General features: G+C 32.9%; 2 protein-coding genes across 5 annotated transcripts in view; one reads left to right on the top strand and one right to left on the bottom strand.

Moving 5' to 3' along the window:
• The window catches only part of Pgant9 (polypeptide N-acetylgalactosaminyltransferase 9), a 193,447-nt gene that overhangs the window by 144,342 nt on the left and 26,688 nt on the right, over positions 1-22,417 (top strand). The gene's annotated exons all lie outside the window — the stretch shown is intronic.
• On the bottom strand, positions 923-4,323 carry Idgf6 (Imaginal disc growth factor 6). Its single transcript, XM_014244863.3, has 3 exons — positions 4,025-4,323; positions 1,813-2,388; positions 923-1,745 (listed from the first exon to the last, which is right to left on the bottom strand). Exons 1-3 carry the CDS (start codon positions 4,152-4,154, stop codon positions 1,093-1,095), a joined length of 1,359 nt encoding a protein of 452 aa, XP_014100338.2. The 5' UTR covers positions 4,155-4,323; the 3' UTR covers positions 923-1,092.

Below are 22,417 nucleotides of genomic sequence, written 5' to 3'. Positions count from 1 at the left end.
AAATGTCTGATGCCCTATAAAGTATATAGTTATATAATGATCAGCGTGGCGAGCTGAGTCTATTTAACCATGTACGTTTCTCTGCATATACGAGAACTAGTCCCTCAGTTTGTGAGATATCCATCTGGAATTTCGCACACGTCTTTTACTCTCCAAGAATCTGCGTATTTGTTGGAACGGCCTATATCGGACCAGTTTCGAATACAGCTACCATACAAACTGAACGATCAAAATTATGTCCTTGTATGGAATTTTTTTTTGATTGAAGAGATATCTTTACGAAATTTGGCATGCATTAATTCTAAAAAGAATAGTACAATCTCTAAAGAAATTGTTTAAATCGGATTACTATAGCATATAGCTGTCATACAAACTGACCGCTCAATTTGAATTTTTTGGATGGCATCTTTTGTATTTGTGAAGGGTATTATAGCTTCGCTGCAGTCGAAGCTATAGTTTTTTCTTGTTTTAATTGAAACTTAGTTACCAAATTCAACTGGAAACCTTTTTCATATTTTCTAGAAAGTCCGTTTCAGTTTAAAAATATTTAATTTACTTGAATCTCGCATTAAATCAATTATTCCGCTTACATAAGAACTTCCTAACACAGAATCGATTTTAGCTGAATATACGGAAAAGCTATATCAAAGTGATTTGCTACAGAAAAATCATAGCGGTACTTTTAAGCTTTCTTTTTTACATCATTTTATTTACTTTCATTACGAAACCTTTACTAAAATCTTTAACACCCTTTTCGCTCTTTTATAATTCTTATTTTACGAAATTCTTCTAGTAAAAGGAGAGCGTGTGATACTAGCCTTTCTATAACGAACACAGAAATGTCATGTCGTCATGAAAACTCTCAATATTTTAAAATTTAGAAAAATCTTGGAAGAAAAAATTTGGCAATAAGTGAAAGCAATTAACATTTTTTAAATATATGTATATTAATTGATTCAGTGCTTTTACTTTTGCAAATATTAACGCACAATTGGAAAACTGAAACAGCTATTATACAAAAAACATTTAAAAGTCGTAAAAAATCAGTTAAACAAATATTAATGAGTCATGCAATTATGGCACCGCGCGAACCTAGTTCACCAAGCGATACTTAATGGCACGTAGTATGGGGTATTTATCGCCAGTGCAGGAACCACGGAAATCATCGAAAGACAAATCGAACAAAGCCACGCCACCCAAATTGAACTGACGCACATAGGCGGCCTTTTCAGCGGCGGTGTCGGGATCTTCATAGCCCACCCACAAGCCATGACCGCTGCTCTTCTCGTCCGAGCGATAGGCATAATTACCCGTGCGACGAGTTGGATCGCCGACCTTGGTCAATGCCAGATTGGCACCTTTGCCATAAGCATTATTGGTGTTCGGCAGCATAGCGCACACTTCGGGCCAGCTGTAGAGACCCTTGATTTGTGTGTTTGGTCCAGCAGGTGCTTCATTCTCAACCTTGGAGACAGGTGGCACGCCAGTCTCGCCAGAATCATCGGTTAACTTCCAAACGCGTCCATAAGCAGGCACGCCTACATTCAATTTGGAGGCGGGGCAATTGTTACGCAACCAATACTGTGCTTGGAAGTGTACATTGAATTGTGGATTGCGTTCGGGTAGATCGAACAGTGGCGCAGGCAAATCGGCAACTTCGGGATTACGTTCGGGTGTGTAGAAATCAAAGGCACCCAAGTTTACAAAGTCCAAGTAGTTAACAATAGCTGGCACATCATAGAACACTATATAGGTGTCGTAGAAATATTTTTATGAAAGTTGCTTAAAATTGTTTAAATAAAACCAACTCACGCGTCGAGTTCACGTTGGGCAAGACAGTGGTCGAGAGCAACAGACTGTCTGGACGGAATTCATTTTTGACATCTCGCAACAAAGCGGTAAACTGTTCCTTATGTTCCTCAGATTTTTCATCAACAATGTGATCGCCAGAGAAGACCTTCTTGAAACCCTTCCACACGCTACCCAAACCGCTGTGCACCTTCTTTGGTTTGTTCTTCGGGAACTGCCAGGCTACATCGAGTCCATCGAAACCATAAGTCTTCACCAAAGAATAAACGGTTTTAATGAAATGCGTACGTCCAACTGGGTTCTCCAACAATTCGAGATATTTGTTTGGCAAGTCTTTGGCATCTTCACCGGTCTCAATATCCTTATCACCACCCAAACCAAGCAACACCTTCAAGGTTGGGTATTTGCGCTTTAGACGTGTAACAGTGCGGTATAAGCCTTTACCCAAATCCAAGTCTAAGTTTTGATTGAGCGAGACAGCTTTGTGGCTGTCGCGTTCAATGCCTGCCCAACCATAGACAAGGTAGTCGCAGAACTGTAACGCCGGTTCAAGATCATCAATTATAAGTTTGCCGAGTCCTGAAAGAGAGATGAAGTGAAAGACAGATTAAAATTTTGGGCTACTTAAATATGTGTTATTAATAAACAAATAGTGGATTGTGCATAATATTAAGTTCGCCTGTAACGTCTGTATTAGAAAACCTTCTTGAAGTTAGAAGTTATGATTTGAAACAAAAAATGAGTAGTGTTCTTTATAAGATAACCAGTGGTGTCTACCTGTAGCATTGGTTATCAGCAAAAAGCTCAGCGAAGTAGAGAAAGTACAGAGAACGCATTTTGCCATACAATTTTAATGAGCAAGAGATTTTTTGTCAGAAAAAGCAAGACAACTGATTGAAAACAGCAAATTTAAATTTTGATAAAACAAAGCGAAGAGAAGAGTTGACATTGACATTGACAGTTGAAAGAAAATATGTATTTCAAAGCTGTTGCTCAATTGGTATTGGTCATCGGATGATTTGTCATCTGAGTTGGCAAAAATGCAGAGGCACAACTCATGAGTGGAATTTTCTTCATAAATTTTCTTAAATCATCAATTTGGTTTGTCGAAGTAAAAATGTCGTTTACAATGGGTAGGTGTCTTCGCTTACCTACGCTTGAGTTACCGTGTGCCTTAGCTGTGTTACAAACCTCAATCTCTGATAGTGTTATTAATGAAATTGAAACTTAATTAGTCTAAAATTAATACTTTTTAACTTCGATCAATTAAATTTATTTAAGCTTGTTATATAGCGCTGATCTCTAGCTGCAAAATAGCACTCCAACTGATGATTTTGGTTTCGTGAGCGCGTAGCGAAGAAGGGATAATAATGCAAGTATGACATGACATATGATATAAAGTAAAGAAAAAAAATGAAATATTTTATATTGTTTTATACGCCTCTTTGTCTCTTTGTTTCCTATACTAAAATATTTCATAATTTTTGCAATTTTATTGTCAGAACTTTAAAAATTATTTTTGATTTAAGTTTAAAAAAAATTGGTTTTAATTTAAGCTCAAAAAGAATAGTAGTTTTTAACCCCACTTTATCTCATATTTTTTCGAATAATACTCTTCAAACAGTATTCAATATTTTGACTTACTTATCTACTTTACTTTCTAAATAGTTCTATAGTTGTTTAACTATATTTATATATTTTAATTATTTTCCTTTCGATTATATATATTTTACTTCATTTTTTTCGAAGCGGCTCTACTGTGTAATTTTAACTTTCATACAATTGTATTAAAACTTCTTAGAAATATGCAATTCTTAGAAGCTCTTAATTTCTTAGCTTAGTTCCTCTTCACACCGCTTATCTTACTAGCGGGTCAACGAGTCAACACTGCGCTTCTGCTACTTATGATAATTACTATTTACTTTATTTCCAGTTTTTTCCACACATACCCACACACACGCGACCGGTACTTTTTCACGCTTAACGGAAAGCAAGCACAGATGATTTCTAAATTCTGAATTTACACTTAGAACACTGCTAAATCAGTTAATGGCGTTACTTTTTGTGGTTTTCACTCAGTCGAAACCACATACATATTTATATTTTTCTTACTTCACAGCTGCTAAGCAGCACTTCTAAGTCAATATCAATGTTTTCTATTACGCAACATTCACCGTTTCTTATAAATGTCTGTTTTTCCATGCCCATTACTCACCCTCTTTAACGAAACTCGATGAATCGTAGTAGCAGACCATATGTTTTTTGGGTCCACCCGGTGCCGGATTGCCCACTTTGTTGGCCAAAGTGACGGCAATGAAAAGTGAAAATACCAAAAGGATTTTCATTCTCAAAACCTTACACACAACACTAACAATGTATTGTATAAAAAGAAAATAAAAACACAACAAGCAAATACACGCACACAGAAACTCAACTGAGTAGTGAGATGAAGCCGCTTTTAGTTGCGATCTTCACTAAGCTTCGTCCAAACTGTAACTGATTGTGCAAAGCGCTGAACGCTGAGCTGGAAGGCCAGTTGAAATTGAAAACGGAATGACAAATTGCCAGCGATAATGAAAAAAAATAAAAAATGTATGTATTTATGTATGGTATATACTGAGCAAAGCAATAACAACGCATAATATATGTGTGACCGGTGTGACATATGTGTAGATCGAGCAGTCTCGGTTTCGAGCATGATCAACAGCACAGATTTGCTGTTATTGTTGCTATTATTGAAGTCGATAATGGTCTCGTATATGCTTATAGATATATATATATATATGTATATTGTTTGTGTTTTCACAGTTTGCTGTGAAATATGTAAATTTTGTCAAAATTCCACGTATGAGCTTATTATATATTTTTTTCCTGTTATTGTTTTTGTTTTTTTTTTTTTGTTTTTTATACATTACTGTTTTTTGTTTTTCATTTTCATATTATGTTTGATACTTTATATTTTATTTTTTAAGTTTCTCTTATCATCCATCAGTTTGGCCGTCAGTTATGTTTGTTTGTCTCAAAAATTCGCGACATGTTAGTAACGTCATGGCGGTATAACTGTTTTTGCGAATCTCGACCGTTTAATAACGAAAAATATTTATGAAATCACCAGTGGAACCCTTGCCAATATTTACTTTATTAAAATTTATTAGACAGGTTCATCAGTATGTAATCAAAACTACGCTTTTAAGAGGTTTTATACCAAAACACTCTAGCCAAGCTTACATTTATTCGACTTAACGCAAATGGGGTATATACACATTACACATTTATATATAAAAACTCAACTTTTAATTGCGTAAACAATTAGTGGGTTTGTAAGGGAAGTCGTTCGGTAAACATTTTATACATGTCACTAAACAGATTTGAATAGGGTTACCAGCGATCTTAAAAATGTCAAATTATATTCATTAGGTATATATATAGAACGGAAATGATTTGAGAAAATGGCTTTAAGTCTTGTATATCTATGCACAAGGAGGTCACTTATATGTTATATATATTTCTATTGTACTATAAGCCATTCTAGAAGTTTATGAAAAAACTTAATAAAAATCAAAACAAATGATCAAATTCGGCAAGAATGTTTAAAAAATTTCGGGTATTAAAAACATTTTAGAGCCGTTTTTTAAGGGGTTATTCTAGTCTACAGACATGAATTTAGGTAATTTTTAAAATGTCGTAAACAACAGGCCTTCAAAATTTTTACTATCGATTTTTTAATCAGTTTTTTATTAATGTTTCAATGGTACAGAAAAAATCAAACAAAAAACTAATTTAAAAAAGCGGGCAGCTGATGAAGGGGGGCGGGTCTCAAAAATTTGGCACATGAGCATACGCATGATTTCAACCCTACTAGTCATCTGAAATAAAAAAAAGATGATCTTTTTTAACAAAATGGCAACTGTCTGTAAAAAAAACGATTTTTTTACCATTTTTTTATTTCCTCGTAGTTTTTAAAAATAGTAAAAATTTAAATTTGGGAATGAGGCTAGTTCTATAAAGAAGAGACAGGTCTATAAAGAAGATTCTCTGTAAATTTCAAGTAAAACAGTCCAGCAAAACTTGAGAAACCGTGGGTATCGTAATGAAAAGTCTGGTCTGAGAAAATTCTTTTTTTCGATTAGACCCAGCCGTCCCAGTTTGAAAGCCGGGCCAGTAAAATGTCTATATCTCCAAAAATAATTTAAGTTTTCAAAAATGCTCTCGCAGACATATTCTTAGATAGTTAGACATCGAAAATATGAAAAAAAATAAATTTTCACTAGCATACCCCTTTAACGGATTTATGTATAAATTTAAGATATATATAGATTTTTTGTTGGAAAATTTTTAACAAATATCAATTTGAATATTTTTTATAAAACCGTGGTAATTAATGTTCTTTCTTTTACAAACTTTTTAAGGAAATCAACTTAAATAAGCTCACACATTAATATAGGAAGTGATAATTGGCATAATTGCTTGTTTTTGTTTGATAAATTGTCACCATGCCTACACATGAGTGAGCATTTAAATGTTTACATGCTTAATTAAGCATATACAAACAAATTTCGGTATATACAAGTAGATACTCATATTTTAAAACTTCTTCGAAACAAAGCAAGCTAGGCTGTAGCAATTTTTACGTTGCGTCCGCGCCCGCGCCTAAGTCTTTCTACTTGCTTCTTTAATTAGCTTCATGTCACTTGTGAGCTCATATCTGTGGTATGGGTATATATACATATGGATGTCTAAATATTATATATATAGAAACCTGTATATACTTTTAAATATATAGAGCACGCTGTCTGCCTCTTCGCCTCCTCTGCTTTTAAAGTCATATCATCAACGTCGCAGAGTGTCAACATTTATTATTTGACCCCAAACACTGATTAACTAAGCAAGTTCTGTTTATTCTAAATGTAAATAGCTTTGTGTGTACGTATGTATGCGTACCCGATAGCAAATTTGTATGCAGTCGTCAATGACAATAGTTTTAAGCAGAAGTAGAGAGCAGCAACTATATTTTAGCTGAGGCGAAACTCAAATAAATGAGAAAAAACATTAATTAATTAAAGTTATAATACCCTTCTCAAATACAAAAGTTTTCCATACAAGGCCTTAATGTTGATCGTCCAGTTTGTATGGCAGCTATAAGTGGTACAATTAGCAGCTTCTTGAGGAGAAAAGAACGTGTATAAATTTTAGAAAGATATTTCAAAAGCTAAGAGACTCGTTGGCATATATACAGATGTATAATACATTCTACATCTGATTCAGCTCGTCTCACTGATTTTTTATATATTGTAGGTTTATATAATATATGTATATATTATATTATTATGATGTGATTTAAAATTTAATTTAAAAATATTTAATGTAAAATGTCAAATAGCTGGCAACCCTTAGATACATATGTATATATTTCATTACGAGCCCTTATCAACAGTATTTTTTCATATGCATATTGTTATATAATATACATATATGTTATCAATTTAATTTATTTAAATTCTGCAAACAAGTGGCAACTCTGCTTAGAAATATTTTTCGCTGTAAGCCTTTATCAACCCATTTATAATTATGTACATAGTGTTGTATTCTATTAATATTATTAATTAAATATACTTAAGTTTTGTAAAAATGTGGCAACTCTTCTTAAAAATATTTTTTTTACTAATTTGTTTTTTGACTCTTCTGCAATGTTTTAATGCTCTTCACTTTAGCAAGGTTTTGGCAAAAAACTTTAAACAGGTGGCAACCTTGAAATTGTGTTTTAAGTGCCTCGGTTATTATACCATCAAAGCAAAAAACATATTACAACAAAATATTTGAGCTGTATGCAACAATATCTTAAGCAAACTTTTTTGGAAAGTCATTTCTGTAAACTGAAATTATAATAGCAACAGTTGTTATTGTGAGAGTGTTAAAGGTCTGAAATACTAGCACATTTTATGCCTTGGAATTTATGCCTTGAAATGTTTAATTTTTTTCTTGCTTCTGCTATTTTTTTAATTTATTTTTTTATATTTTGCATAAGGCTCTGAGAAGTCAACGTTGAACCGCAGCCCTATTAAAAAAAATTTGTAGCGCTTCTGCAATATTTTGTGCACAAGAGAAACGGATTTCAAAATAAATATTTTTCAAAGAGTGATGCCATATTTATTTCGTCTAATTATTATATACCACAAAAATATATGTATTCGTACATAAATTTTGAGTAAAATATTTCACTTACTTCAAATATTGCAATTAAAAGAGAATTACTCTCCCAATAATGAAAGAAAAGCTAAGTAAAATAAATATTCCTTCTTTCTTGTTATATGTATGTGTTTACAAACTCTAATAAGTAAAAAAAAAACTTTTTACGTAAATATTGTAACATATATACTTTTATAAGCATTTGGGTGGCTCTCTGTTTGGCTCAATACTCATTACCACATTAAATCAATAGTGTATAAGTATATTCAATAATATGAGTAATAGTCACATATTTTTGTGCCCACAATATATACCTGAATTCATGCCTACTAAGCTTATAGTTATAGAAATACCTAGCTGACAGCCTCCACTCGATTTGCATAACCGTTTTGTTATTACCCCATATGCACTCGAATAAATTATATACGTATACTCCTGTCGCTGTATGTATGTGTATATAACCCGCTGAGTTATTTATGATTGCCATTGTAGTTTTATTATTATTGGTGTTATACATATTTACCCTTGTGACCAGAAAGTTTCCGGAAATTTTAAATAAAACGGAAAAATGTTTAATCTTCATCAATATTTATTTTGTCACCTTCAAAATATGCTCCTTCTAAAGCGTTACAATATGCCATCCTTTTTTCAATCATTAAAACATGCCTAGGCGCTGTCGGGGATCGCCTTAAGTTCCCTCTGCGAATTTTCTTTTACGGCCTCAATTGAGTCGAAACGGGTTCCACGGAGTGGTAACTTGAGTTTTGGAAAGAAAAAAAGTCGGGGCCAAGTCCGCTGAATACGGTGGTTGTTGATGGATGCTATTGAACGAGTTTTTGGTCTTAAAATCTTTGGATTTCCTTCACTTTTTTGATGTTATCGTGAGTGTTAGAAGTCGAAGGACGACCGGAACAATGCATGTTTTCGACGTTTTTTCGACCATACTTAAAGGCTTTGTACCAGTTATAGACTTGGGTTTTCGATAGAATAGATTCACCATAAGCCTTTTCTGACATTCGCAACGATTCCGCACACGAAATTTGGTTCCAAACTGAAAATTTTATGCAAATTCTTTGTTCAATATTTTTTCCATTCGAAAAAACACAAAACACTACTGAGGGCGACTGATATCAACAGCTGCTGCAAACAAACTAGTTGACAGATCGCGCTCATTTTTGGCATAGTGATTAAGGACAGTGCTACCAACTTAACAACTCAAAGTGCTTAAAAATTTTCAGCGCGGGCAGTTTAAATGACAATTTCCGGAAGCTTTCTGTTCACAATGTATTATACATATATACGTGCATGTGTACAAAAATAGTGATGTGATATGCATAACTTGATGTATTGCTTGCTAAATGTTTGTTTAGGACAAACATAATAGACAATCAGTCAGTGTGCGATACAATCGAATTCTGTTTGTCAATATTTAGGGTATTTACAATATGTTTGTGATTTGTATTTTGATCATTTTTTTATAAAGGAATTTCCAATAAATATTATTAAATAGCATAGTAGTAAGATATATGAAAAATTCGGCATGTATTGAAGTGATCTCTTAAATCTTTACATAAAATGCTGATATTGACTACACCTATTTTTCAAACAGCACCAATTTTTCTCTGTGAGCATAGGAGAAGAATTTTTGTAGCATTTCGTTTTATAGATCAGTACCAGTACTGAGAAAAAGTATTTATGGTATTCGGCACGCCTCTTTTCCCAAAAAACTCACTTTATCTCTATGAGCGAGATTTTAAATTTAAACTAATTAAATTGCAGCACTCTACCTGCTAGACCTAACGGTCGTTAGTAGCTGTTATACTATTTCGCCGAGGTATAGCCCTTAATGCAGCCAGCTCAATTACTGATGCTTGCTCTCGTATTTCCAAGTCATTTGAGTCAGATAACAATGACTTTGAAAATAAGTTTGAAGTATTATTCAACCTTGCAGGTATTCTTTTTCGATATGCACTTACAACGAAAAAAGAGAGAGAAAGCACTGTTACTGCCAAAACATAGGTATTTGCTCTGTGTTTGCTATTCCAACTTGCCGGATCTGTGCTCGACCCCAGTTTCCAGCCAACATCGAACATGTTTGCATTTCTGCCAGGGAAAAGCTTATCTTAAAACCTATTTAGCATAGTCTTACAATTTGTGATTTTCTACCCTACTTCTTTTTCTAGCTATATGCTATAGTGATCCAATCTGAAAAATTTTTCGTCGATTGTAGCGTCTTGGACAATAATCCATACCAATTTTTGTGCGGATGGTATTACAAACTTTGTTGTAAACTTAATATAACCTGTTTCTGTTATAATAAGATATATACATACATGTACATATCTTTCTTGTGGTGAACGTATGTTTTCCCTTCGTATGTCTCGCCCGCTCTTCTGCACTGCAAGCCAATAGTATCAATATACAACTTCTCTTAAATATTCCACACACATCGCAAGCCATTTAGAAGCATATAACTATTACAATAGCAATAAAGCAGTAATAAACAAGAACCAAAACTGTCCAACTCGATAAGAAAAGCCCTTTAACAGACGTATTTGGCACAAGTAAGCCAAGAGATTAGAGCAATGACCTTTCGAAATGCTACACATACAATAGGGTGAGCCAAAAAACTAACAAATTTTTGATTTTTTCTTCACTTTTCAAAATGTGTAAATATACGAATTAAAATTTTTTTTTAAAGCTTTTAGATATATTAATTTATTGTAAGAATTGAAAAAAAAATCCCCTTGAGGCCATTAGAGGAAAATTTTTTAGGAGATTTTATGCTAAGAATCCGCATTATAAATAATTTTGTCTTAAACGGTTCAAAAGGTCTGATAGTTTTAATGAATTGATATTTTAAGAATCCGCGTTACCAAAAATGTTGTCTTAAACGAATCAAAAGTTTTGGAATTTTTAATGAAATATGAATTTTTACTTGTTTTTGAAACGGTAATTTTGAATGCTTAGCTTATCTTTTAAATTGTAACTAAAATCCTGCTTTGCAGCGTGATTTATTCGCAATACTCATTTTAAACCATAAATTCGATGGGTTACTTTTTTGGCTCACCCTAATAAACAGTTATAAATGGGTATGTACACACAAACAAATATGCTGATGTGATAAGAAAAGGTCTTAGCTGGTACACACAACTAAATTTCTAGAAGATAACATATTTTTATGCATATCCACTGTTACATATACACATCCACATGCAACGCGAGGCAAAGCATCCTTTTATATATTTCACAGAATTGCTTATCTTTGTCGCAAATTCGCAATTCCCTCAAATCGTATGTCTACCATTTCTACAATAAATGTTATTGCGCTTCAATTGGAAATGCTCGAATATCCTTCATCATAACCTCACTCAAGTACGTACATACATATGTGAGTGTATGTGTATATGTACCCTTGTATATATAATATGTGGGTTTGAGTGCTCGCTCCACTTAATGAAATATCAAAGTGCAATTGCTTATTGGCGTTAAAGTGAAAATTTGGGTTAAAATTCCCAATTGGCCTCGAAAGCATCCACATAAAATGAAAGCTTTTTTTTTCATTTTCATTTTTCATTCACTTCAAGTTTTTGCAATTCACTTTATGTTTATAAACTCACGGCATTTTAAGTGGCGCTACCGCCAACCAACAGCCCGCTACGCGCATAAATGGGTTATGCATATTTATGCATTTATATATATGTATGTGTTTGTGTGTGCAAGTATGCAGTAGACCATTAAAAAATTCACTCTTCTTGAATGGCTAAATGGGAATTGCGTTTGAATTTGACGCTAATTAAAGTGCTTGTGAAAAAAAAAAAAATTAAATGAGCGAAACGGATAAATGTGAAAAAGAATTGCGCTTGAGAGTAGTTTTTTCCGAAATTTTTAACTGAAAATCTCAGAGCAAGAGTATATTGCAACATGTTGCTACAGAGTATAATAGTTTCGTTCACTTGTTTGTATCACTCAAAACTAATCGAGTTAGATATAGAGTTATGTATATATAATATAAATGATCAGGCTAAAGAGATGAGTTGAAATCTGGCTGACTGTCTCTCCGTCTGTCCGTCTGTGCAAGTTGTAACTTGAAAAAAAAATTTAAATATATAATATCTTAATGAAACTTGGTACACATGTTTCTGGGCACCGCAAGACGGTGGTATTGCAGATGGGTGTAATCGGAACACTGTCACGCCCACAAAATGTGATTAAGCGACAACCAATAAATTGATATAACTAAGCTCCACAACAATTAAAAAGACTGTCGATATACCAATATCATACCACATAACAGTTTTGATTAAAACTACTAAATGTGCGATAACTCATTAAATAAACCAATGTTTGAACTTCCGGGTGACTTTATACCGCATATATCGACCAATTAGTGAGTTATTTCAATGAAAATTAGAGAGCGTGTTTTATTATACATAATAACAGTGTATCTTTGTGTCTAAAATGAATAAAGTTGGACGAAAACTTGACCTAGTCACCATATAAATATTATCAGGACTTTCAAACATCCGGCTGATTTTAGTCCATATCATTGGTGATGGTATGTGAGGTTCCTTAATGAAACAATGGGAGCATTTTATTGGTCTATGGCATGTTACTAGTAGGTGGTATTGGCAAAAATTATTAAAATCGGGTCAATAACCTTTCATATACTACTTATAAGGATTTTCGTTATTCTAAAAAGTTTAATGCCGAACGGACCGACATACCGTGAGTATTAATATTATTTTTTCTCAAACGAGTATAGAATTTTCGCTTACACCCGAACTTAGCACTTCCTTACTTGTTTCTTTCTTTTTTTTTCTGCGATTTTTAACTGAAAAGCTCAAAACTGTTTCGGAATCAAAGCTGAAAGGAAACAAATGAGAAAGATTTATAAATTTTTTCTTTTTTGAAATAATTTTTTTCATGCAAAATCACACGAAACCAAATATGATAAGTTATTTCACGCACAAACTCGTTTATTTACATACCACTCTTACCGTTATTGACTTCGGAGCTATTAGGAATTCATGTCCTTTTAGAAACTCTTTCCGATCTTTCTTTTATATACACAATACACAAAAACGTTTCATACTTAGTCTCAACAAAAAAGCACTAAGCAAAAAGATAAATCGAATAGATGACGCTATCGAACTACTATCTGACAACAGAAGGCACATAGGCACATTAAGCAAGCAGTCAGCGATCGTGTAACCTGTCTGCCTTGTAAGTCTCCTAAACTGTCATTGACTTAGTGAATAGCTTAATGTGACATTATTGTAAATATATTCTCGCGTGAACCAGCTTATAATTTAGAGGAATTCCATTAAATTTTGCAAAATACTCGAGATTTCACGAGCACTCACGAGCTGATTTCGAGGTATCATCAAATCAAATTTAAGTCAGCTGTTGTAGTCGCTACTAGTGAGCGTATTTTCAACGATTTATTTCCATCCGAAATCCATACTATATTTTCTATAAGGAAGGATTATTATGCTCTTCACTCGTACTAAGATCGCGCACATTCTTCAATCGTAATATTTAATTTATAAATACCTTATTTAGGTCATTGAAAAACGAAAGGAGAACCTTCTCTTCTTAAGAGCTGGTACAATTCATATTCGTTTCTTAAGGTACACTTTAGTGTTTATTTAGCGGAAAAAATCTACAAATTATTTTCTGGATTCCTATCTAGTTGTTAGACATGTATTGGGTATAAACAAGAAGCGGTACCCGTTAAAGAAACACAACTGTCGTGGATACGTTGGTTTTTCGATCTTAAAATATAGTCCTGCTATCCCCCATTTTCACTATTATCTTCATATAATAATTTTTCAATTGATACGCATTTAAGAATAACTGAGAATATAATTTATAGCTTGTTTTTCCGCCAATTTTAGTTTGTCAACGCTCTCATTAACTATGAAGCCTTGAACCCCACATGATCTTCTCGTTACATCCAACGAACCCTTTTTTCGTTTTATGCCTACCGAAAAAAAATTAATTACACACAAGTGTGGGGGGTCGGGTAGCGCGTCTAACGATTGCTCGGCATACAAAAGTAACAGTGTAAAGCATACAACAAAGAAAAACGAAAAGAGAAAAAGAAAATTATCGTCAAACCGTCATTTTGTATTCATCAAAGGCCGCATTTTCAAGCGAAGTAGAACAAAAAGAAATGACAAAATAATTGCAAATGAGCTGTGCGGATAACGAGCGAAAAGTGAACGGAATGAGTGAAAATTTTTAATAAAGTTGTGGAGGTGTGGCATTAAGGAAACAACGTAAATATTTAAAAGAAGAAGGATGAAAGCAAAAATAACACAGCAGCATATTCTATATACACGCTGAGTCTCAAGTCCTTTTCTCAGATGATTTTAATGAATTTTAAGTTTTCATACATACACTTGCAGTTTATTTCTTGTGTTGAAGCTGGCGCTACGGTAAATAATACAATTCTTTATAATAGTTGCTGGGTGGGCCCGACGTTTCTCTATCTCTCTTATATTAAAACTTCTCTTGCTTCATTATTGTTAAAATAAGAGGAGAGGAGCGTAGGAAATTGAAATTCAAACTGCACAAATGGGAGATGTCGAGATGAATTGCTAAATTCCCACCATATTTATGACAATCTCATACTAGTCTCATATATAAAACAAAAGGTATATTGTTTAATATGAGCTAAAATTTCTGGTGGTAAGAATAAGAAATAAATACTATAAATAATGAAAATAATAAACATTTTAGTTTTTCTAATGTTGCAATTAAAAATATTCCTCGGACTCTCCCGTTATAAGTCCCTATTTCAGTAAGTGCAAAAAAACCACAGGTTCAATGAACGTTTCATGCTGTTCTTTCTTCTGCTCTTTTTCCATAAGAATATTAAAAAGTCACTTTAAAAAACTCATTATTAAATTATTGACTAATTGGTACTAGGCTGGTGTGTTTAGGACTAGTTCACTTTCCGGATTATACGTTCGGAAAAGTTAGTGTTTGATTAGTTTGTGTTGTGCTTGGATATATTAGTTCAACACCAAATTTTTTCGAACTAATTTTTTATCAAGCAACATTTTTGGCATTCAAAAAAATATTTTTTATAACTGGAACAGGGTATATTAAGTTTGCCACGATGTTTGTAACACCCAGAAGGAAACATCGGAGACCCTATAAAATGTATAACTAAATGGTCAGCGTGACGAGCTAAGTCGAATTAGCCATGTTCCTCTGTCTGTGCGTCCGCGTCTATGTACGTACTAGTCACTCAGTTTTCGAGTTATCGATCTGAAATTTTGCACCCTTTCTTTTTTTACCATACAAACTGTAATGCTTCGGTGCCACCCAAGTTCACGTTTTTTCTTGTTTTCATTCAAATTCTCCTCCATGGTTTGCAGTAGATTTCTTGAATTAAAAACAATAAATTTCTATGATTTCAAATTCAGCTTCACCTAAGGTTTATTATTCATGCATAAATACATAAATATATGTTTGTATACATAAATAAATGTACGTTGATGTCTTAAAAACAAGAAATAATTCAAAAATTAAAATTGTAAAAATAAATATATGCGTAACTTTTTTCTTCTTCTTTGAGTGCTTTGTGATTTCATTATTATTCTCTTGTCAACTTCAGTTTGTCGCTATTCATTTTTTCGACTGTCTCTTATCTACCTCATTTTTCTTTGTTAGAAAGAAAAGTTGAAATCGAAAGAATTTTTGTGCTACGCGAATTTCGTTTGTTTGCACATTAGGGTAGTCCGTAAAATTAACACAAAAATTGTTTATTCTTTTACTTTTTAGTCAGCAGAAAACCAGCAGTAAAAATATTACTGAAGAATTTTGTTGAAAATATTTATGATATGAGGCACGACCAAAAATGGTTCACACTACGACAACAGAAAATATTGTATAAATTAGTTTTTAATTGATGTTAAAAACTAGAGTCAAAGATATCACATATCATTCAAGAGTTTGATTCCTTATATATTAAACTAAAGGCTTAGCAATGTAACCCAAGTCTTAAAGATCGAAACCGACACTTTTGCATATTTTGATTTAACAAAATTTGAGGTCAAAATTTGCTTACTAGATTTAAGGCTAATACTAGCCTATATATACACCTAAGCACACACTAAGCACTCCTAACAAACGCCTATTTACTCCGAAAACAGCGCAATGAAATATTACTTTATAAAGTTTTAATAAAAATTTGATTTACGAGCAAAAATGGTCAGGAAGCTTTGTTGAACTGTCAACAAAAGAGATATTTCAAAATTAATGTAATTCTAAATTTTTCTTTTATATTTCATTTTATTAACATGAGTTGCCTAAAAATATGCAAAGTTCGCTGAAAAAGTGGCTCATACAAAGTCTCCAGTCATTTAGGCATCACTTCAAACAGACATTGCACATCATGCGCCCAAAAGTATACGACATATCTTACAACAAGCAACAGTTTCAACAAACCAACTTTACATGAACCAAATACGCAAGTACGTTTGTCAGCACGTAATCACAACGCCTGGCTCATGCCAAATCCGCTAAATTAAATGTTTGCATATTAAGCCTCATGCAATTTGACTGCTAGTTAGCCTACTTTTGTGCGCGCAAAGGAAAAACGATAATAAAACGTTGTGCACACTCATCTGTCAAGCTTCAAAATGCAAATTCGTGCTGCATATCTGCTCGTAAGCCTCTCTTTTATGAATGAACTCGCAATTTGCATTAAGTGGTTTCTTAATGATTTTCGAAATTACCCTTAAAGTATGCTTAGAAAAGTTGCTAAACTACATGGTCGCAATTTTTTGCGCTGCCATGCATAACAATTATTCAGCGTACTCGCGGGCGCATAAAAGCTCATATGTCGCAACTTATATGACGTAAATGCGCTTAAGACGCCCACACTGGCATGCATGTCACGTTCGACTTTTTCGCTTGTATCACGGGAAAAAATAACGAATAATAAAAAGAAGTGAGGAAAACGACAAAAAAAACCAAAGAAATAGTCGAAAGCAAAACAGAAACGTGGAGTAAATTGTCGAAAAGTTGCATAAGGTGTTGCTTTAAATATATACAAAATGACTTACGTGAAAAATATAATGCTGTAACTCCATACTGAGGAGGCATACTCAACAACATGACTGCCTATTTTCGCAAAAATACTCACTTTTCTTTGTAAGTTTTTAAAAGAGCTTTTAATGATAAATAGCTTCCGTTTTGTGTTATAGCAATATTGTTCAATAGGTATATAGAGTTATGCTTACGAAATATTTTAATTCACAACATTACTACTTTTAACCCAACAAAGTTTTTTTTAACTTTTTTTAAATTTAGTTCATATAAGAAAGCTTTTACTCAATCAATTTTCCTACATTATAATTATAATATAACATAAAAATTATAATGTAATGAAACATCACCAGAAGAAAATTTATATAAACCATTTTTCTTATAAAAATAAAGCTTGTATGCCGCTTTTTTTAAATTATATTGAATTGCAATATTTAAAGTTTTCTAATAAGACAAATATTTTCGTTAATACATTTAAATTTTATAAAGCTTTCAATTTACTAGAGCTTTCATTAAAATATTATGCCTAAAAAAGTTGAGTAACATCTTCATGAATAAAATCAAATTCGCTAAAGCTTTCATATTATCAGAGTTTTCTTTAAATATATTAGTAATAAATTACAATTCGTTGCAGCCTTCAAATTATTAGAGCATTCATTAAATGTATTAAAAATAAATTCAAATGCGTTAAAGCTTTCATATTACTAGAGCTTTCATTAAATACACATTGCTTATTGCATTTATAAAAGAGACAAAGCTTTTTAAAGCTCAGAAGCTTTTACGTAAGAGAAAAACTTTAGGTATCATGTTTGTCCTCAACTGAGTTTAACTTAATTCGCCAATGAGTCTAAAGCGAAAGAAAACAAAAACAACTGCTTATTAGCTTTAAAGCTATGTACAAAGAGTAGAATTGTGCTCGAAAAATTCTTAGAAAATTTAAAAACTTATTTTTTGTTTCTGAAAACTAAATAAAAATATTTCTGTCAAAACACTTATAGAATAAAAAAAGCTCTGATACGAAATTACTTTAAAATGAGCTTAAAAGCTAATAAAATTATTACATTTCTTGTAATTTTAAGCGTTTAACTTCGGAAACTTCAAGGAAATTTCATTTAGTGCGCAATACTCGAGGTTAAAGAGGTGAAATGTCAGCACCAAAAACTAACCAACGTAGACACAAGCATAAAGATGGGAGATTGAAGAAATGCTAACTGGTAGCTAAGGGGTAAGAAGAAGATCGGCAAAGAGCATAAATATTGAAGTTGTCGAAGGATGTTATGAAGCAGCAGCTAGATAGACAGCGTGAGTTTGCATACAGAATGCGACAAACGCAAAAAAAAACATTATTATGCCAGCCAAGGATGTTGGCGTTAGGCAAACGGCAACGCACACATTTACGAACTTGGCAAACAAAAAGTACAGGTACACACACATACTAGGTATATATGTAGATAGAGTGTGCACTCGAGTCTAATGTTTGTACATGTGGCCCCAACCCAGTACAAAAACTAACAGTCTACAACGAAAATGTGGTTGAAAAAGTAAACAGAAACCGAAATTCTGCTTGAGAGCACCAGAGAGGGAGTGGCGATCTTCTTGCAATTGTGAAAGAAAACGGTGTTGTGTAGAGTCATTGCTAACCAATATGGCAGGTCCTGCCTTTTAGTAAAAAAACGTTCCAAGAAAATTGCCAGTTTTGCACCAATACACGCACGCACGCACACACACAAATGACAGTCCGAAGTAGGTTATTCAAACTACGAAAAATGAATTTTTGTGTGCGACTCCTAAAGGTGTGCTGATTTTAGCGCAAATACATCGCTGCCACTCTCTCTATCTTCAACAATTTCCAAGTATTTTCATTTCCTCTTCCGAGCGTCTGTTTAAATAGCGTGAAAGTTGCAAGTGTGCAATAAAAGTTTAGAGCCATCATGCGTGAGCAAGAAATGCAGGCGCTTAAAATCTTGAGATATTTTGCACTAGTATTTCTCTTTTTACTTCATTGAGGTCGCTCGTATTTTTCGGCATCAATTTTCATGGCGTCAATAAAGTTTTCATTTATTTCACCACTGTACTTTGCGGTGCGCTTCACGTTCCAAATTAAGTGTAATATGTCACAAGGTATTAACGGGATGAGAAAAGAAGGAATTCATTTGCACGACAAGACTTTGTCGCTATTTCCAAGTATTATTTTTATGTGTGACACTTACAGACAAGACAAGAAAAATTATAATAGAAAATTATTGTAATGAAATCGCATTATTTATGAGATACTTGTATATTGTAATTTTTAGCAGTGATTTTACTGAGCTTTTCATTTTGATATTTACGTCAAAATTTATTTTGCTGATACTTTAGAATTTTAAAAGCTCGCCGAAAGCTCTAAATTTTTATTTTTAGCTATTTTTTTTCAAACTTATAGCTCAAGTCTTTTTAAGCGGCTTTAAAACATGTTAATTTTTAAAAACTTTTTGCATAAATATAATTGAGCTTTTATAAATTTTAACACTCTTATAAAAAGCATGATCTGAAAACTACAAAAGTTATCATAAAATACATACTTATATATACTTAATTTTTTAAATATAGTAATTATGCTGCTTTTATAATCGTCAAGGCTATATACGAGTATGTTGAGATGTTATTGGCAGATAAAAAAAGCTTTTAAGTTCATCCATAGAGAATCGTTATGTATTCTTAATTGAAAGCGCTTTCACCAAACATATTACTGAATATGCAATACTAGTGTGTATATAAAACTAAAAAATTCGAATAACCATAGAGTTTTAAAGAAAGTAGCTCTCGAAGTTGATTTCCTAAAGCTCCATTACTTTCCAAAGAAGATACTTAACCTTAACTTAAGAATAATATTCTTTTAATAGAATACATAAAATATTTGAAAATCTGCACTGTATTAAAACAAGAAAACATGTTAATTTAGGTTGCACTGAAGCTATAATACCCTTCACAAATACAGATTATTTACAAAAACTTGATTTTAATCGGTTAGATTGTATAACAGCTACAGGCTATAGTGAACCGATCTAAACAATTTCTCCGGAGATTACACTGTTGTCTTTAGCAATTACTCATGCTAATTTTTGTGAAGATATCTCGTCAATTAAAAATTGTTTCATACAAGCACTTGATTCCGATCGTTCAGTTTGTATGATAGCTGTATGCTATAGTGACTCGATCTGTACTATTTCTTCGGAGATTTTCTTGTTGCTGTAGGCAGCGTTTTATTCCGATCGTTCAATTTTTATGGTAGCTATATGCTATAGTGGTACTATAGTGGTCCAATAGTGGCCGTTTCGACAAATGAGCAGCTTCTTGGCGAGAAAACGGCGGGTGCAAAATTTCTGATCGATAGCTGAAAAACTCAGCGACTAGTATGTATAAATACAGACACGTAATTTTTCGTTTCCTCGGTTTTATTATTCCTCTTCTACATATTCCTTGCATGAGCTTCTTCTATTTCTCAAGCTGCTTATGGGATTGCATTTATAATCAGGTGCGCAGTCGTGCGTTAACTAAAGTTTATTCTGAATTTTTTATAACTTTGATTCGGTGGAAAACATGTCGAAGGGGAAAAAATGGCGCCAGGATAAAAATATTTTCCTTCAATAATTTTATTATCGAACTCTGTGTGTGTGTAACTGCTATTAGTAGCAATATAAAACTATATATAATATTTTTTTTTTTTTTGATAAAAGCTGCTGTGGTAACAATCCTTGACCAGGTGTAAATACTAGTTCGTTCTGTAGACACGGCTGTGATGGGTTGGATCAACATGACTCTGACATTTATATGAAACCAAAAAGAAGAAAGTATTTCAATTAAAACTGTATGAAATGTTAAAGATTAGTTGGACCTTGCGAACTGACGAATCGAACACGCAACTAATATAAATGTTAAAGACGGGCATGATCAAATACAGTTAGATAGCCAAGTGATCGCAACACTTTAATGCGGTATTCTCCTGCTCTCTTGCACTTAATCGAGCTTGGATAACTACATATATTCATACTACATATATTTAATGCTTTCACATATAAATCTACTAGGAGAGAGAGAATTCACGCTTAGCGAGCAAAAGAGCGGTGAATCGAAGATGACTATTTCAAACCTAAAAAATACTTAAAAACACTGCAGTTGAAGATTTCAGTAAATATGTTATGTGATATGTCTAGGAATAACCAAACAACGAGTTCAACTCAAAATTCTTATCATTTATTTTACCCGCTACACCCAAGGGTATGTGTCTTCGATACAGCATGAGTAACTCGTTATAACTTTATCCAGTTCATAGATATGAGTAATATTTCCGATCGTAAAATTCACACAATTCGTTGCTAAGAGCCTTGTCTGAATAACAACCCCGATGGAGGGAAACTTAGCTAATAGCATATATTTAGGTATACCGTTTTCCACCGTAGAATGCACCATAGAATAATTGCGCAATTGCTTGAAAGCAAACGCATAACTCACTCACTCACATCCAAATTTTATTGGCCGATACTTTAAAAATTGCAATCGCATGGAAGCACACTTTCCATCCACATCCACAGAACATGTACGTCGACCAATTTATTTAACGCACTGCAGCTACGAGAAAACTTTCACGCCTCAATTGGCCAATCAATATGCCGTAAATTGTCTAGGGCTATCGAGGAAACGAATAAATTTGCAGTATTTTTGTAGGGCTTTGCAAAGCGCTGCGTCCCTGTCATTATGGTATTATTTTGTTTTTGTTTTTGCTTGGCGAAATGAATGCATGGGACAAACGTGTGCCAAGCAGCCGGTTAATAGACACGTCAGTACCATTAGGCATAGGCGAGTGATGGCTGTTTAAGCGGCTATGCTAGACTATATTATGTTTTTTAATGTTATGTTATTATTATAGCATAACAGGAGTGCTTCGCTTTGATATGCTGTATTATGATATGTTAAATTATTCCATAGTCAGCTACGTTAGGTTGGGTTATGTTTTTTTACTTTATGTTATGTTATGTTACTCGATGTTATGTTACTTGATGTTATGTTATGTTTTGTCACTTTATGTTATGTTATGATCTGTTAAGCTATGCTACATTATGTTATGTTATTTTAGGTTATTTTATGATATGCTATGCTAGTTATGTTATGTTAAATTATGCTATGTTAATTTATGTTATGATATGCTATGCTAGGTTACGTTATATAATATTATTTTATGTTATGATATGTTACTTTATGTTATGTTATTTTATGTTATGCTACGTTATATTATGTTATGCTATCTTATTTTATGTTATGTTATGCTATGTTACTTTATGTTATGTTATGCTATGTTTACTTATGTTATGTTATGTTA

Source organism: Bactrocera oleae, chromosome 4 (genome assembly GCF_042242935.1).
Source record: "Bactrocera oleae isolate idBacOlea1 chromosome 4, idBacOlea1, whole genome shotgun sequence".
NCBI classification, from domain to species: Eukaryota; Metazoa; Arthropoda; class Insecta; order Diptera; family Tephritidae; genus Bactrocera; species Bactrocera oleae.
This window is presented reverse-complemented; position numbering and strand designations above follow the sequence as displayed.